The sequence below is a fragment of the Anopheles arabiensis genome, chromosome 2 (genome assembly GCF_016920715.1).
Source record: "Anopheles arabiensis isolate DONGOLA chromosome 2, AaraD3, whole genome shotgun sequence".
In the NCBI taxonomy this organism is placed as follows: domain Eukaryota; kingdom Metazoa; phylum Arthropoda; class Insecta; order Diptera; family Culicidae; genus Anopheles; species Anopheles arabiensis.
In genome coordinates this window covers 100,551,817-100,568,962 of record NC_053517.1, presented here as the reverse complement: position 1 = coordinate 100,568,962, position 17,146 = coordinate 100,551,817, and the positions used below count along the sequence as shown (strand labels likewise).

Genomic DNA, 17,146 nt, shown 5'->3' with positions numbered 1-17,146 from the left:
GAAATGAAGCATGACGACGGGTGGGATGTTTTGGTGTTTAATTTTGCGAAAAATTAAAACTATTTTTCACCAGGTTAGGCTTGGCGGTCGTGACGTGCCGCTGCGGTCACATCCTGGTTGGTCGATGGTGGCGTATTATTTTTTTCAGTGCTTTGCAAACTAATCGAAAATCAACGAAGAAGAGGATCGGAGTGGGGAAGTGGTAGCCGAATATATGGGTCGCCGGTTTTCCGAGCATACATTCAATTAGTCTGATCATCATGTCGATGATCATTGAAACGTGGGATCTTTCGTTCGGTTCCGTAAAGCAACCACAACACCAACAAGAGAAGCAACAACAACAAAAAACGCACGCAAAATGTAAATAAACCTTCAACATCTAACGGAAGCAATCAAAACAACCATAAATCTCGTTGTAACAGTGTTGTAACCTAATCGCACCTAATCGATGTAGCGTCTAGCCAGCGTCTGCGTGCTACCGACCACTTCCAGCGGCTCCTGTTTGAGCTGCGCGACTACCGCAAGTTACATGATGTTCTTGGAGGGGAGGCAGCAGGTGGATGATCTTGAAGTTCAGGGCAAATAAGATGCAAGGATTAGAGTAGTGGGCTGGTTTTATTTTTTATTTTTTCGTGCTATGCTTTCGTTTGCCCGAAAACTTCTTCCTCGCTAGAACGCCGAGCTCATTAATCAGCTTCCAGCAATGTCTGGAGGTTGTTAAATCTTCCAAACCCCACATGGACACATCACGTTTGGCAGGGTCAGCCGTAATTCCTTTGTTTTGCCTTCACAAATCTTCAAACATCGATCGAACTGGCGTGCGGGCTATACAGATAATACGACCGAAGCCAAAGTCCACACAATCACCATCACTCCCTGCCGTTTTGGCTGGGATTATGCTAATTATCGATGCTGAACTTTAAATGATCGACAATCAATCAAGCTGTGTTGTTTTTTTTTGTATTTTCGGATACAGAACCGGGTTAGGAAACAGGAACTGTCTCACACGAAACGGAGGAAAAGCGCCTATTGGGGAGGAACGGAAACGATCGTGCGAGACGAAAATTCCATCACCGATCGTTCGAGATGCTTTTTGACAGCAAGGACAGGATGGATGGTCCAACAGAACAGAAGGAGATAAACGACCGAACAAGAGGGAGACGACAAGTAACGCTCCCAATGTAGTCCGCGTGTCGTGGATTAGTGTAAATATTTTGGCAATACGCGTTCAAACCCGGGGCCACCACCCCCTGGTGCACGTATCGTGCACAGGAATCTGTTGTTCTCAGTCATAAAACCTCCTTTACCCGGCCACTTCTCATCATCTCCTCAGGCTCTGCGTCTTCGAGGCGCTTGACGACCAACAGTCGCGTAAAGTTGGCCCGAGCAAAAAACCTGCCGAGCGGGTTGGAGACACATTTTGCGTAGACGCGACTTAGGGGACAACTTTTATTCCGTGCTCCGCCGTGTATCTCCCGGTCGGCGCCGTACGCTTGGCTCCGTACTTGGCCTATGACAACCGAATTTGTGTTGCGCCCGATGGAGCCGTGCGTCTGGAGGCGTGTGCGTGTTCAAAGGTCGCTTCATCTACTCGCTTGCTGTGGTTTGCTGGTGAGCGTCCCGTAGCCGGCGAGCGGGGAGAGGATACATTTTACAGTCCAAATTAGAAGCTTCTCGAGCGTTTTTCTTGAGGGCAAAGTTAAAGGTTCTGGACGGAAGATGTCACTCAGAACCTTGGGGAATTCGATTCTGACGTCACGCACTTCGAAATTGATGGTCTCGTGCCAATAAGTGAAGAATTTTTGGCAATACGTGTAGACAGCAATGTAGTGAAGGACGTGAAATTTCTCCTCGTCATTAAATTTAACGAACAGTACAGGTACTCCGGGAAACTGACAGTCGGCATCATGGCAAGTCGCGAAGGATACCACATACCAAATCAATTCGATCGTCATTGATCCATCGAAACATATCACGCTTAGAGCATTGCAGTGGGCTTCAGGTGAGCTCGATTTGCGTCATAGCCGTGAGGAATGCAAATCGAATCTTTATGACACACCTCCAGCGGTGGTATCGTGATCATCCCGTTGACAGGCGTTGATCGCAAGATGATCGCACTCTACCGTGATTGAAGCGTGTAGTTCAAAGTATATCATAATCTTTGTAGGAATTTTCTAGAGCACCGATGTACCCCCCCCCAGGATATCCCTGGACCGGTGAGTCAGGAAGTTTTCAACTTCGGCAGTATGTTCTCAAGGTGCAAAGTGACGCCACAAATTGGAAACAGTGATAGCAATTCCTATAAGCGCACTCGCATTTATGAGAGTAAAATGAAATATTGGTTAGCTGAAATATCTTGATTTTGTTATTATTTCTTTCGTGAGGGGATTATTAAGGCGAAGAATGCTCTAAATAATTGGCAAATGAGATCAATAGGCTCAAAGTCTCTTTGAAAATAGTAATGAGCTAAGAAATCAGTGTCCTCAGTTGCTATTTGTTTGTTTTGTATGATGAACATTGCTGTTTTTAGCAGTAAATAATACTCTGTATGTACTTTTTAAACAGTTGTAGTATATAGCAATTGCATCTTCTGCATCTTTTTACTATCCATATTATATATCACATCGCCAAGCTGATGAATTGCGTCCTATTACTGTTGTTATGATATCGCTTATAAGTAATTGATATATAAATTAGAATGAAACATCTGTTTAGTTGACATTGAAAATGTTTGAAATTCTATTGAAATCGATACCAAAGCTTGCTCACAAATGTTGCTGCGCTTAGAGGAGATGCAGCCACTGTAGCAAATCAATCGAGCGCGGTTTCTTGAACTCAATCACCGCCAGCCAATGCCATAATGCTCAGTGATGCGTAGATCGCCGCTGCTGCGTTGGGCACTGCGGCTTATGGCATCGAAAACGGAACGGCTGCGAGTCCGTGTCAAGTTTGTGGGCTTATTATTGATTCCATTGTTTTACATTGGCTCGCTCTACAGCCGAACGGGAGAGGGACGGTAGGGAGGCAGGTAGATCAATCATCAAATAAGCAAACCAATTTATTGCCGGTCTACGTGACCGCAGGAGCAACCACATTCGGCCCCGCAAAACAAAACATAAAAAGCTCCCGCGAAGGGCTTTCGACTAGAGTTCGTTCTAAGGTTATCGGACTGTCCCCTACTACCAAAATCCTATGACTAACCAGCCCCGACAAGATGAACCGCGGCGTTTCCTGGTCTGGGTTGCAGTACTGCACACAGCACAGCGCACAGAATGGGGTGAGCACCTGTTTGCATGAGACTGTTTCCCGTCTCCGCACGGCAAGTCGTCGGCAAGGTTACGGGCAGGAAATCGATTCACTCGGAAGTTTGGGCGCTCTCAGACACAAGGGGAATGAAATAGGAAAGAGACGGGTTTCGGGGTGGTAGCTTTCACCGGCTAGCTCGTAAACGATTATGTAACGTGATTTGATCTCGTGTTAACACGGGGAGTTCGATCGTGCCTGCAACGTTCTAGCACTCCATCAATGCCATAATGGAGTGCGATTGTTTATTGCAAGTACCATGTTCAGTGTATGTATGTGTGTGTGATTAATTAGCGCGCCAATCGCCCTCTCCACAGACACACTTAAACTCTATTTCCACAATCAAAAAGCATTAAGCGTAATTACATGAACTGCAACTGCTGCAAAATCCACACAGCGCCCAAGCCAGACAATCACACCTCGCTCGGTGACTCGATAATGTGTCGCTGGTAACGATTCACCCATTTTCTTATTACGCGCCATGATGGTGATCAAATGAATGCCATGCCTCCCCGCTGCATCGTAATCAGTCGGGGCGAAGGAGCGTGCTTGTGTCAAATTAGAATGGGCAGTGATCGGTCGGCAACGATCACCCGTTTCGGTACGCTCGCTCGCCAGATTGAGCGAACCTGATACGACGGCTCTCGCGCGGTGTGACATAAGCAACCGTACTTCCGGCTTTTGAATTTGAAGGGCTGCCGTGCGGCCGTCATTAATCTCCGCGCTCATAAATTCATAAATCTCCGATTCTCCGACCAGCGTTCTGAATTATGCAACGCGTATCCCTTGGTCCGCGAGGTTGAGCGAGCAGTGCTTGGCAGTAATTATTCGTGCCGAGTGCGAAAAGAGTGATACAAAGAGCCGAGCGGGAATAAGACAAAACAGTAAAAGCCCTTGCGGAAGGCCATCAGCAGCTTGGGGGATTTGATTGTAGATCCTAATCGTTGGACGATCTACAAGACATTAATGAAGCTTTTAGCCGTTGTTAGCTGTCATTGTTGGTGCCAAAATTGCTAGACTTCAGATCGTGCCAGTCATAGACATCAGTCCGGAGGTTGTAAAGGGCAAAAAACCCTAAAGGGCCCAGAAGACTTTGACTGCAAAACAATCAGACAAAAGTGTAATTTGTGTCGCACAAGGTCGTCGCATTTTGTTGAGAGCTTCTCAGACACTGATGTGCTCTGGAAGGGAGATGCTCACTACTCTCGTTCTCACACTTAACAATGCATCCGATTCGTTCGATTCGAACCTTTAACACCTTTGCGTGCGGAAGTGGCATTTCGCGTGCTGGTAAGCAACATCCAAAAGCTGTTGCAAGCTTGTTGCAAGCTCACAGCAAAAACAGAATCCGATCGCATGCTACCGTTTGCTAGGAAGTGTATTCTACCCGCTCTCGGTATGCTTCGGAAAAGGTCTACCGGCCCAACCAGGCAGTCTCGAAGCATCCGTTGATCGCCAAAGCCCGGAAAACCTTCCTGCGCCGGTGCCCTGGCCGTCTGGCCCTAATGCTAATGTTGTCTACGTGCTTTTTCCCCCCCATTTTGATTTGCACAACTTTGACCCTGCACAGAGCGGCGAGATCGAGTGTGTCGATCACGTCCAAGGATCAGACGGGCACGAGCAATCGATTCCATGCCCGTTGCTCGATATGAGGCATTATAGGGAATTCCTCTTAGGTTATCGCGGAACAATATTGCTCGCAACAACCCCTCCATCCCTAACTTTCCTGTCCTAATAATGCTAATAATGTCTGAGTATGTCTGTGGTTTGTGTGTGAAAGAGCAGGTTACCGTGATAGATACATTTTTGTGTTGTAGCGGCAAATAATGAGCTTAAGATTCAAGATCGAGGACGATCGCGTGACGAGACGCGGAACGGCTCTGTGTGTTCCGATTCCGTTTGCAATGCAGCCCGCAAACCTTCACCGTACCGATTGACCGAGACGCACATTCGGTGCTGGAAATGAGTTCGCTGCTCACCCCACAGCCAGCTCACGAAGTGAATCAAATTAAATAATTGCCTACTGGATCGTTTGTTCCGTTCATAAACCAAATAACTTAATTTAATTCGATTTACAGAAGTGTGTGTGTGTGTGTGTCTGTTTGTGGTGGTGTTGGCTAAGGACACTCACGGTGCAGGAGAACGAATTGGCTGAGTTGAGCTGCTAAGTAGAAGAAAACGTCTTTTTGTTTCTTAGCAGAATCGGTAGTTTCTCCTCTCTAGTTCACTAGCTGCACTGCGTTTTAGGCGGCCGCCAGTCGCCCTACCAAGATTGGTTTTAGTGAGCAAAGTTTTTGTGCTTTTTCCTTCAAAAAGCATGCCCACCATATTGCGCCTGTCACCCCGGAACGAATCACGAACTGAGCTTGAGCGGTGCTTAAAATCCCGGCCAAGGAATCGGTTCTGTCAGCCGTATCATTGAATTGAATCGAGCGAAGCAAAAAAAAAAAAAACCCCGCAACCTGCTGTGTCATTCATCTGGGCACATACTGTATTTGTGCGAATTTAGTTGGGTTTTTTTTCGTTCGTTTTTCAAGCTTTTTGCTGGTCGTGCTTTAAATCCTCCGGGTGGCAATGAACTGGGCACGAAATTTGCACAAACGACCATGTCCTCGGGACCGCGCGACCGAACGGGGCGAGAGAGCGAATGTTTTGGCACAGAGCGGGCTATCTAGATTTGAAGTAAACGAGCAAAAAGTGAGGGAAACAAAATAAACCCACATAGGTTACGGCCACTTCCACGTTTAGTTTCGGGGTGCGTTTTTTTTTTTTTGTTATTTCAACCTCCCGTTCTCTATTTAATCTCCCGTGTCACGAGACGTGTGTGATTGGAACGTGTGTGCGTTTGTTGAAGGTCGGAACGGGAGGCACGGGTGGTACCTTTCCACCCACCAAGCGCATAAGACGCACATAATGACACTGACGAGCCGGGCACGGCATGTGAGAGACCGGGGCCAAGTTCATGCGCCAAGTTCGGCCCCATGTCGGGTTTGCCACGGCCATTTGCCGGCCGGCACAGTTGCATGAGCGATTGTTCAGGGTGCGGTGCAGCATCTGACTCCTTTCCCACAGGCCAACGACAACGAGTGTGGTCACGCCGAGTGTGGGATTAATCCTTGCGTGAGGACACTCTGGCTTGGCTTGGGGTGGATTGAAAGGAAACTCGTTACGCTTCGGGACGTTGATGAGTTGCTTTGTTTTTTGTTAAATCCTAATGCTTGCCAACTTGAAAGTAGTGCAAGAAGTAGTGCTTCTTAAATAGACGATAATCCATCGACTGCGAGCGTTGCTTTGCAACTGCAAATGGTGCTACAATCACTCATTTTCAGGTTGCGTTAAAATGCACCTTGATAAACATGAAAGTAAGTACAGTGAACGACTTTATTTTACCTTCCCTAGAGACGTCTCTCTCTCTCTATCTCTCCTTGTGTGCACTAATCACACCAAGGTCAAGGTAAAGTCCTTACCTCGTATCCACGCACAAGTGCCGGGCCCAATCGGTGTTCTGTTTATTTCCACAAATTACCAACGAAATTGGCACAGCCTTCAAAAAAAAAAAAAATGCGTCCGAAGGCAACGAAAGACTGAAACGTGATTGTGTGTGCCGGCGGGATGGAGGTTCGAACGCTTTCACACCAAACGAACAGTCGGTTTAAGAATATTGAAGCTGACATTGACCCACCGTGCTCGGTCCGCTCCAGGTGCTCGGAAGCGGAACCAAAGCCACAATGCAGCGCGCGCGCTGCATTCAATCACACTCGGCGGCGCGGCGCGACATAATTTCCCACCCGGCAGGCGCATTGCAACCACTCTGCTGCACCTGTACCACACCGGCGCGGAGTACATTAACGCCACCGACGGCACTGAATTATGGATTGTTTGAATAACGAGCCAATTTTTTCTTACCCTTTTCTTACCTGCTCGGTCTCGGCCGTCTGCGGGTATGCTAGTTACTAATAAATTAAGTGCCACCAGATTGTTGGCGTTGTCCGGTACCGGACCAGTGGGGTTGGGAGCAGTGGGTCGCACATAAATTGTAATCGATAAGCCGACACTAATGGGGACCGCTTAGCAGTGCCCTGTTTAGGTGTCAATTCGGCCTTAAATTGGAGCGATTGGCGTGGCCTGTGTGGGTGATAGAACGTTAATAGAAACTTCTTTTACGTTGATGCCGATTCGCTTAATGATTGGTGAGTGGGGTTTTGATGGATTGTTTATTTGCATCAATTGCCCACGAACAGGGTGAAGGGTTGCTGCGCGTTACATTGATCTTCATCGATTGACTGTGGCTGGAATGATTTGCCTGATTACGTTCGAGCTCATAAAGCCAACTCAAAATGGCGCACAGTAACAAAGCTTCCTGGGGAAGCCACAAAAAAAAAAAAAACAAAGCAGCGCAGTATTATATAAGCGTAAACGTGCCGATGCAAAGCCAAAGCAATAAATGATGATCACGATCACACTCGAGATGATCAGCGGGTATATCACGCGTGCAATGTTGCACCGTATGGTCATTTGGCACGCTACCATACACAGAGGTACTCCAGATCGACCAACCGTTTCGTATCCAGGTGTGAAGCTGGCTAGCGCAAGGGATAACTTGCTCAGAGTCTCCTTTGAAACTGCATTCCACCGTTCTATGCACTAATCGATGCATCGAGCGATCGAGCATTATTAATTATTGAAAATTGCACTGCCGCATTCGTGCCAGGTAGCGTGCCTTCCCTTTTCCCCGGATCGAGCCGCTGTGTCTGGTCCGGTCTGTTGGTGAACCGTGTGCCGTGTGGTTCTAAAAGGTGATTGTGTTTGATCGCTCTTAACCCTTTCACGCTCTCTGTCTCTCTTTCTGTCTCTTTGTCTCACCGGTTACTTTGAGCGGTGAAGTGGCGCACGTGTCGAAGTATCCTGTTGCTACTAAGCGGCGTTTAGCGGGCTTTAGTGTGCTTGATGCAACTTCACTCACTCGATTGGTGTACGTGCGTGAGGAGCGCCTTTCTCTTCGCCTGGTTGGAATGGTGGATTAATGCATTAACGGACATAACATTTTAAATGTGTTAAAAGAGGCTTGGTGCGTACGCGATAGCTAATTCGTTAAAAGGGTAGATCAAAGTCTTGGGGCACCCTACGCAAGTAGTAATTTAGTGATTTACTTTTTAATGTGCTCTTATCGTATCTGAAGGATCTTTCGAAAGGGATCTAAGGTACTGAAATGGTAAAGAAAGGAACTGTAAATAGTTTGACGCGGCTGGAACACGTCACAATCGATCTGTTCCTTGTAGCAGCTCTCCTTGTTCTTGGAATCATTAATCCTTGTCTTGCTGACAGATACTTCCAAGTGGTTGAGGTGGCTGTGGAATGATTTTATTATAGGTTGAATCATCGGATACTGCTGGAACATGACCAATCAACATACATCCTGGTGCTGTGTCAAAGTAGTACATCAACCCATTGGTGGAGTTCTAGGCGTGCGTTGAAGGGAATAGGATTTGAAAATGCGTCTTCAATTTCATCTCATGCCATGCACAAAACATCATCAATTATTGTATTTGTTAAGGCATCGTTATAAATGTCTTAAAGTACGGCGTGACTGTCATGACCTCACTGTAATTGGCGACGCAATATGGACCATGGTGACGCACTTTGCTGAAAACTTCCTTTTACCGCCAACATCATCAACCCCTTTCTGAAGTGAACTGTGTGAAGCTGACTTCAAAATTTTTTGGATAATATTGCTCATCTTACATTGTTAAGGCTGGGCTACATTGTTCGTAGTCGCTAGAGTAATTTCGATATTCACTAGTGCATCTGCGCAATGTCCCCCAACCTTTACTTAGCATTACGCTCCGGATTGGTTTGCTAGGTTAAATATTCATGAAGGACTCCTGAAGGATCTAGAAAGGGAAGGATAAGAAACAGACAAATTCTAGAGCTGCGAAGATGTTTATAAATCCAAAATGTGGAATCCAACAATTCTACATTGTTGAAATGGCTATAGAAACCTTATATTTAAAGAACTTTCTTATCACTTTGTCGATCGTCCATGTCAAACTTCAGCCAGGTGGTCAGAGCTAGGAAGCAACTAAAAATTCTAATCTTCATCTATATTTGGCTAGGTTAATCATAGTTGAAAACCTCTCACCACAATAGGACCAGAAGGAAGGTATCTGCTGGAACACGTGCTCTTCCATAGAATTGGTAAATCAACAGGTATCGTAAGTGGTACTCAAAGCTTTCACTGGCTAGTTAAGTATAAGGCCTTTCGAAGGATAATTTGTGCTGAAATTAAACTACTCATTATAGTAGTGAAGCTAATTGACTCATTCCAACACTGAAAGAGGAGATTCTACATGCTTAACCGCGTCTGCAGCATCAGTCATCAGCCAGTTTACACGCCGTTTTTTCCATCACAAAATCCTGCAAAATTTGTCCCTCACGCGTCGGAGAGGAAATGGTCAACGTGTCAATCAAACGATCCATTAATAGAACACGCATGTACCTGTAGCTGTGCGTTGTTTTTTTTTTGCGTCTACCTAGCTGACCTACCAACCTTACCCACACAGGTGTTTGTGTGTGCTCCATATTGGCCATGGTGGCGACGTTATTGGCTGCAGATCTTTAACCCGCACTGGATCGTGATTCCTGCCCCTGGTACCTTGCACGCACGGACTGGACTGGGCTGACGTCACAACACGGCACAGGTGGGACATAAAGCGCGGGCAAACAGGAACTCCAGACCCGGACACGACCGCCAACCGTAACTTAGCGCCTCTGTGTGTGACCGCTCGTGAGTTGAGTCCATTTTTTTTTCCTTCCAACCCGTCGCAAATTGTGCTTAATCCGGGGTAAAATAAATTACGCACTTGAGTGTGCGCATGCAATAGACAAACAACAACAACGACAGAAAAAAAAGCCGGCGTTAGCATTACAGATGTGTCTCCGATACCTGTTCTGGTTAGAACGCGGTCCCCATTTGCGGTTAACCACTTAGGTCAAGTGAAGTAACAAAAAAAAAAAAAAACAACCAACAACTAGCTCCAGCGTATTCGTTTCATCATTAGCTTCGCGGACGATCGCTCCGTGTCCTTTTGAAAACGGTTTCCGGGGTCGGTTTTGATGGGAGTGAAAGCAATTTGCGGTTGTTGGTGAAACCGTATTCGTCAATATTTCGCGCACCAAACAACCACGCTTGACAATGTACGCAAATGGGGGTGTCGCGCAGGCACGCGATTATCGCCACCTATTAGAACTCCGGGAACCGTGGCCGCGCGTCATTAGCGCGCTTTGACGAGAGGAAATGTATTGTGGAGGGGAAGGGGACGGGCGACGGGGGCAGGAAGTAGATGCAGCCAAGGAGAGAAAGGAAGGGGCGAAGAATTGAATTTGTAATAACTGGTGATTATTGGATAACTGCATATCAATTGTGGTCAAGAGACGCTGGTCGCCGGGGCTGACTGATTTAATGGGTCTGGTGGTGCTGAGGTAGCGCACACAATGATATGGCACTGTGTGTAGCGGCTTTTGGTTCTTGGTATGTGTGTGTGTGTATTTAGTGTTTGTGTGGTTTGCGGTTTGCGCGCTAGTGTTTCGCTGACTGACGAGTACGCAGTGCAAACAGAGCTAATTTGTGTTGGATATTAGGACAGATTAGCGGTCAATGTTTGCATTGTGTGAGTGCACAATCGGAGCAAAAAAATACACAAAGTTGTTGATACTGTGTATACTTTTTTAATTTAATTTAGACCACTTTGGGGTTTTGGAAACGCCAAAGACTCGGGCGGAGTATTGCACTATGGGAGCAGCACTGGATGATTTCTTATCCAATTTAAATTTAAATTGAAACTGTTTCACCAGCCTGTTTTATTCTCTATTGCAAAACAACTTAGTGGATTGTGTGCTGGCAGAATTAAAAAAAGAAGCTTCCTAAATATTAGAAACAGCTTTCGCTGTCAACTTAAGCCCGATTGATTTCCGCTGCCAACCTGCCAACCGCTATTGTTGATGTGTTAAATGCTTCATCTAATTAAACACATTCCTGCCTGTCCATCCATCCCGTCACGAAACACCCTTCTCAGCAGCAATTCACAACTGAGTTCCCATAATGCTTGTTTTTGTGCTGCAATCGGAACGCAATCTACTCAAAATTGCACTACCGATGCGTTTAATAATTTTGCTCATTTAAACGAACTTCCGTTGGCAGTCGTAATTTGTTTTTACCAGTCGAGGGTTTGGTGTCGATACATAATAAGGCGTGAGGCTCGAACTAAATTCCGTACGAAATAACAGCTACCTGATGTGTGGGCAGCGAGTGTGCCAAAAGGTTCAATGGAAAGTTCCCAAACAATTTAGAAATATTTACCTAACACGCACAAGCTGACGCTTTGCCAGTACCAGTCCGGGGCAGATTTGTCGCTTAGGTCGTTGGTTTCGATGGAAAGGAAAGTGTCAGGCTGGTGACGGAATAACCGATTACATGTAGACAGACTCGTTTTGACAACCAGGGAATCAATTACACTTTTATGAGGTTACAAATGACGTACACGGAGGCAGGCACCATTTTGGGAGAAGATACGTCGCGCTGTGATGCGACATCGAAATAGACCGATCAGTTAGTTAGAAATTTAGAACATCTGGTAAATAAAAAATTAAAATGAAAATATTTGTCGTAATAATGATTCGATAATGTGTGCATGTGTTGTAAAATATTTAAATCTTTTATTTAAACAAAAAGTTTCTGTCCCTGCTTAAAAACTAAATCTTCTCATAATGATACTTCATCACGAAACGGTAGCGCCATCTATGTTTCGCTAGTATAACATATGCAATATTTCGATGTACTTTGCGGAACGACCACTAGAGGACAAATATTCAGTTTGAAATTAACCGTTATACAGTCAGTTCGTGAAGTGGTAGGCGTTAGAAAACTCGTTTATTTTACGCATAATTTATTGAATAACACATTTGATTTTAGGAATTCAATTAAAATACACACAATTTTGTTTTTTTAGTTTCGCTTATGCTTCAAACAGTCTTCAATGATTTTGCAATTGCTCTAAATTGTTGATAAGCATCGAGAGCGTTATTTCCGCCTGCTCTACCCGGTCCAGCAGTGCCCGCACTGCCTGCCCTGCCCCATTGTACGCACCGCCAGCTTGGGGCGCAATGCACGATCGTAGCTCATCCAGCTCGCGGAGGGCACGCTCGCGGAAAACGGGATCGCTGGCGTACTGTTCGGTGACGTTTGACAAATTGCCCTCATTCGAGGTGCGTATCGCTGTCAGCAGCTGATTGATGAGCGCAAACGGTTCTGGCTGGGGACGCACCGCCGGCGTGCGAAGCGGCGTTGAGGTGAAACCGATCGGTGTGCCGCCGAGCCAGGAAGGTGGTGTACTGCCGCGCGGTGGAGTGATGGAGCCTTCCGGTGGCGTGATGTTGCCGTGGAGCGATGGGAAACGTTCAAGGGTTGGCTGGTGAAGGGACGGGTGGTTGGGATAGAGCTGAAATGAGGGAAAATAAAATGAATTAAAATGGTGCCAACACCAAGAAAAAAGCTACTTACAGGCATCGACGGTAAGGAGAGAAGGGAATGTGTTGAACCACGCAGCTGAAATGGACTATGCTGGGACGAATGCGCCTGGCCGAACAAAAACTCCGTCAACGCACGGTGCATGGGAAGCAGCGCTTGGCGCAAGACAGTCTGCACCGCTATGTTCTCTTGCCGCACATGTTTGATCAAACACACGACAAGGGAGCAGATGCGCTGAGCCAGCACGGATAGCAATTGATAATTTCGACAGCCTCCCAACGGGTCCATGTTTGAGCTGCGAGCGACGAAACACCGAAACGAATGAACGATACGGAGTTTGGTCTACTGAGATCGTGTTTATGTAAATGTCAAAACAAACGCGTTTCAAAGGAGGTGTTGGCACGGAAATGTGAGGGACTGATAATGAGCGTTTGATTTGCGGAGGGAGACAGATCCAGTGACCATGGCGATACTTACCCAGTGAGATGTGCCTGTACCCAGGAACGGTCATCTTCGCGTGATTAAAGCAGAAGTACGTGAGACCGAATTACCCAAGTTGAATTGAGCGCAAACCGTACGAGTTAAGTTGCGTATTTTGTGCATTCACATGCAGTGCTTTTGATCGGGAAGTGTGTTCACAGCCCATCTCAATGCGTGCCAAATAGGAACGTGCGAAGCCCCGTGGATATTGAAGCCGTTCCCGAATCGAAAGAGCACTGCGTCATTGCGAGAGGCCTGATGAACAGTGGAATTAATTACCGTTATAATTAGCCCGTCGCCTCTTCGAAGGGTCAATGGTGTGACATGCTACGCGCAGGACGATGCTGAACACCGACGTTGCGGAACCTTTGAGGATGAATGAATCACAAAGCAAGCATTAGTGCGGGATAGTGCGTTTAAAGGGAAGAGGTTCGCGCGTAGTGTTGGATGACAGTTTGTCATCAGCTTGAAGCAGCGAACAAAGTGACACTATTGAAAGCACAAGACGCACTCATTAGTGTAGTCTCGCCCAACGGCAGACCCAGATTCGCCAGACATTCGCCTATTTATCCAGCTTTCTTAGGAGCGTAGACGGAGCAAGCTAACCGTGCGCTGCTTCTGTATCGTGGGTACTCATCATCGCTGCTCTCCATCCGCAGATGAGAATGCCGATTAATCTTCACGTCTGCTGAATCCTCAAGGATGTCTGTACCATCCCTCTCGATTGTCATGCCTTATGCCTTCGCTCCTGTAAAGAAAAAAGAAAAACAAATTACACAATGAAGGAAAAAAACCGATCTAGAAGTGTTCGTGCTCCCTTAATTCAATTTCCAGCATCTTACATCTTTCGCAAGAAACACACACCCGAAGTGAGAGATAATTTGAATTTTGCAACCAACCCCCCCTGGTTAGCTTAATGGAAGATTCTGGCGTTTAATCTAAACTAGCTTCAAAGTTTCGAAAGGAATAAAAGACAAACAGATGCAAAAGAACGGGGCTGACCCTTTCTTACCGCGAAAGGCGTAGAATGTGACGTCTGTCCTGGGTTCATTTGAAAGTTTTCAAATAGAAAGTTTGTGTGAAAGTTATCATGCTCACTAAAAAAGGGTTTCTTATTTTTCCTTACTTTGTTTCAGCTCAAGGATTCAGAACGGGGAAAAGGTGGGAAACTTTCAAAAGTATGACAGCAGTCAGCGCTGCCCTGCGGGAAAGCCCATGGTCCCCGAAGGGTTTGACAGGAGCTTCCCAAATCGTTTCATGATGCCTTCGATTATCTAATCCAAAAGTGTGTGTGTGTGTGTCCGTTATCATTTTTGAGGTCATTTTTCAGCAGTGGCGGGGTGAGTGGGATATTACAGGGTTTTCCAGGAGCTCTCATAGCTGTGGGAAACTTTATTGACACTTTCTTACTTGAAATGAACTTATTGTAATTGGAATTGGACTCTCTAGCACCCTTGTTGGACAAATGCAATAGGAATTTCCAACGAGCCTGTTCAAAAAGGATGCCATAGTGTCGAATTTCCAACGCATGAAGTTCATTTCCAATAGGAAAAAGTCTAGAAAGTGTCGCACAACTAAGAAAACTCCTGGAAAACCCTGTACAACCTTTAAGCACTCTCCCCAATGGGGACGCTCAGCGTTACGCGTGTACGTTAATTTTGACACAGTCTTTGAAGTTTGTAAATAGCCCTCCCACTCACACAACTGGGCAGCTAGGGGTTGTTATAAAGGGTAAAATCACAAACCACCGTTTGCCGTGAAGCCGTGGACGGATCTCAATTACGAGCACCAGTGGGTCTCAATTTTCGCCTCTATTCAAAATCCCTCTTCCCTGCTGCCATTTAGTAGGGTAAAATATTACACATTAATCCACGATTACAGCGTCTGTGTTGGCATGGCATGGCATGGTTGGAGCGCAAATGAGAAAAGCCATTTGAATGGCTTGAATGGGCATTAGCCCCCGCGTACGACTCACCGCGATCGCGTTTGATAGTCAGTGCAGCATGAAAAGCTTGCTGCTCTCGGCCGATGATGCGGGGAGCTGCGAACCAATAGGATCGGGGAAGCGGAAGGGTGTCCGGGTATTCATGTGCGTTATCTTCTTATGCCCGTGTCGATTAGTAGGGCGATGGCGCACTGGTCGCGACATCAATGCGAGCTCACCACGTGATTAAAGGTGAAAATGGCACGCATTGCGTGCCGAAAGCTGCTTAACGGGGAAAGGGCGTATCAACAAACAACAAATAGAAAGGTTAATAGCATGAAGCAGCCTATCCGCCACTTGTGCAAATGTGTAATATTTTTGAATATTTAATGATAAACACTATTTCGCAAAATGAATGGAGCTTCGAAGCGCTTTGTGTGCGGTTCGGTTGAGTTGAATAGCAAATTCCCACAAAACACAGCATCAACTTCATGGAGACGCTTGGCTACAGTTAGTGTATTATAAACAAGCAACAGCTTTGCGGGGTTGTTGTGGTGCCCTCAAAGTTCCCCTGCCATCCCGACACACTAAATGGCTGACTGGATGTCAATCGAGCTGGGTTTGAAAAGTTTGTCAGCAAACAGGCGAGTTTAGGTAAACGATTTAGGCTAATAACTGGGGCTGGCACCTGCACTTGCTTTACAGCAGTTTGTCAAACAGTTTGTCTGCCCTTGTGTGTTGTGTGTTTGCATGTGCATTAAAGCAGAAATGTGCAGGTTTATGTACCAAAGGGTACAGGCGGGAGCTTTCTGTAACACTGGCAGGCAAACGGTAAACAAACGGAGGGAGTTGGGGCTTCACCTGGTACACTGTACACTTTGTCAGCTTCCCCAAAGTGTATCGGTAATGTTTCCACTTTCCAGTGAACCACCAGCACTGGAGGGTTACCGGAACAACTCCGCAGGAACAAGGCAGGGAGGGAGATTGCCCATACAACACCAACCAACATCGGTGCCATTGGTTTGTCGTTGGAAGAGTGCATGAATAATCGATGTTACTGGCGGGGAATGGTGCCTCAAGGTGCCTTACTGGAACACCTTTTGCGAGCAGCACCGGATTCTGTGGGCTTTTAATTAAAAGTGCGGGCTAAATTAGTAGTCCCGATCGGGTCGAAGTTCTCTTTCAAACACCGGAACCTTTATGCTCCGTTTCACATTGCGAGATGCTCAAAATTATGTCTGTGACAGTGTAAATAGGCACAATGCAAAGTGGCGGAGAGCAAGTGACGGTAATTACTGGGAACAGAATGCACCAAGAAAAAAAAAACAAGGCAAGAAGCACCTACAAGGACACGGCCAGGGGTACACATACAATCGACTTTACAGGTTTTCTCGGCAAATGGTTTCGCAAACATGCCCAAAGTCAATAGGAAAACATGGACGGACTTGAAGTTTACTTTCACTTTTCCTCGCCCAAGCCCTGCCCGACATGTCCTGCTGCGGGTCGAACCTTTACGGTCGGTTCGATACTTTCCATCGGCGACTGGCGGGGACAATTAAGGGGTGACGCAGGAAGAGAAGGACAAGGTGAGCAGAAAAAAAACAAGCAAACAACGTTGCTGCGTAAACGTACGTAACGTTTGGGCCTTGTTTTTTGCATCCTCAGGGCCTTTGCCGTTTCGATGTCTTCGTCGGTAGCAATAACAGCTGATGTCTTGTTCCGTTGCGTAGCATGTATCGGTCTTTTTATGGGGAAGGGCTCAGACCGATGCCATACCGAACCATGTTGCCTTTCCAAACCCTCGGAGCAGTATCTTCTATGTTGGGTGGCCAATATTTTCTCCTGTCCCGTTGGGTAGGGTAGGTTGTCGTAAATATAGGAATGCTTGAAAACTCTGCCGCAAGGACGGATAGTCG

General features: G+C 46.5%; 1 protein-coding gene across 4 annotated transcripts in view; it reads right to left on the bottom strand.

The window, feature by feature from the left end:
• Nucleotides 1-12,224: 12,224 nt before the first annotated feature.
• Nucleotides 12,225-17,146, bottom strand: part of LOC120896711 — a 40,511-nt gene continuing 35,589 nt past the window's right edge. For 2 of the 4 annotated variants that reach the window (XM_040301055.1, XM_040301058.1), the window contains 3 exons: nt 13,304-14,054; nt 12,860-13,121; nt 12,225-12,797 (listed from right to left, as the gene is read on the bottom strand). In XM_040301055.1, coding sequence (XP_040156989.1) covers nt 12,333-12,797; nt 12,860-13,114 — 720 coding nt within the window. In that variant the 5' untranslated portion in view covers nt 13,115-13,121; nt 13,304-14,054 and the 3' untranslated portion in view covers nt 12,225-12,332. Of the gene's footprint in view, nt 12,798-12,859; nt 13,169-13,303; nt 14,055-17,146 lie in introns of all 4 variants that reach the window. The other 2 variants (XM_040301056.1, XM_040301057.1) reach the window with 2 other exon arrangements.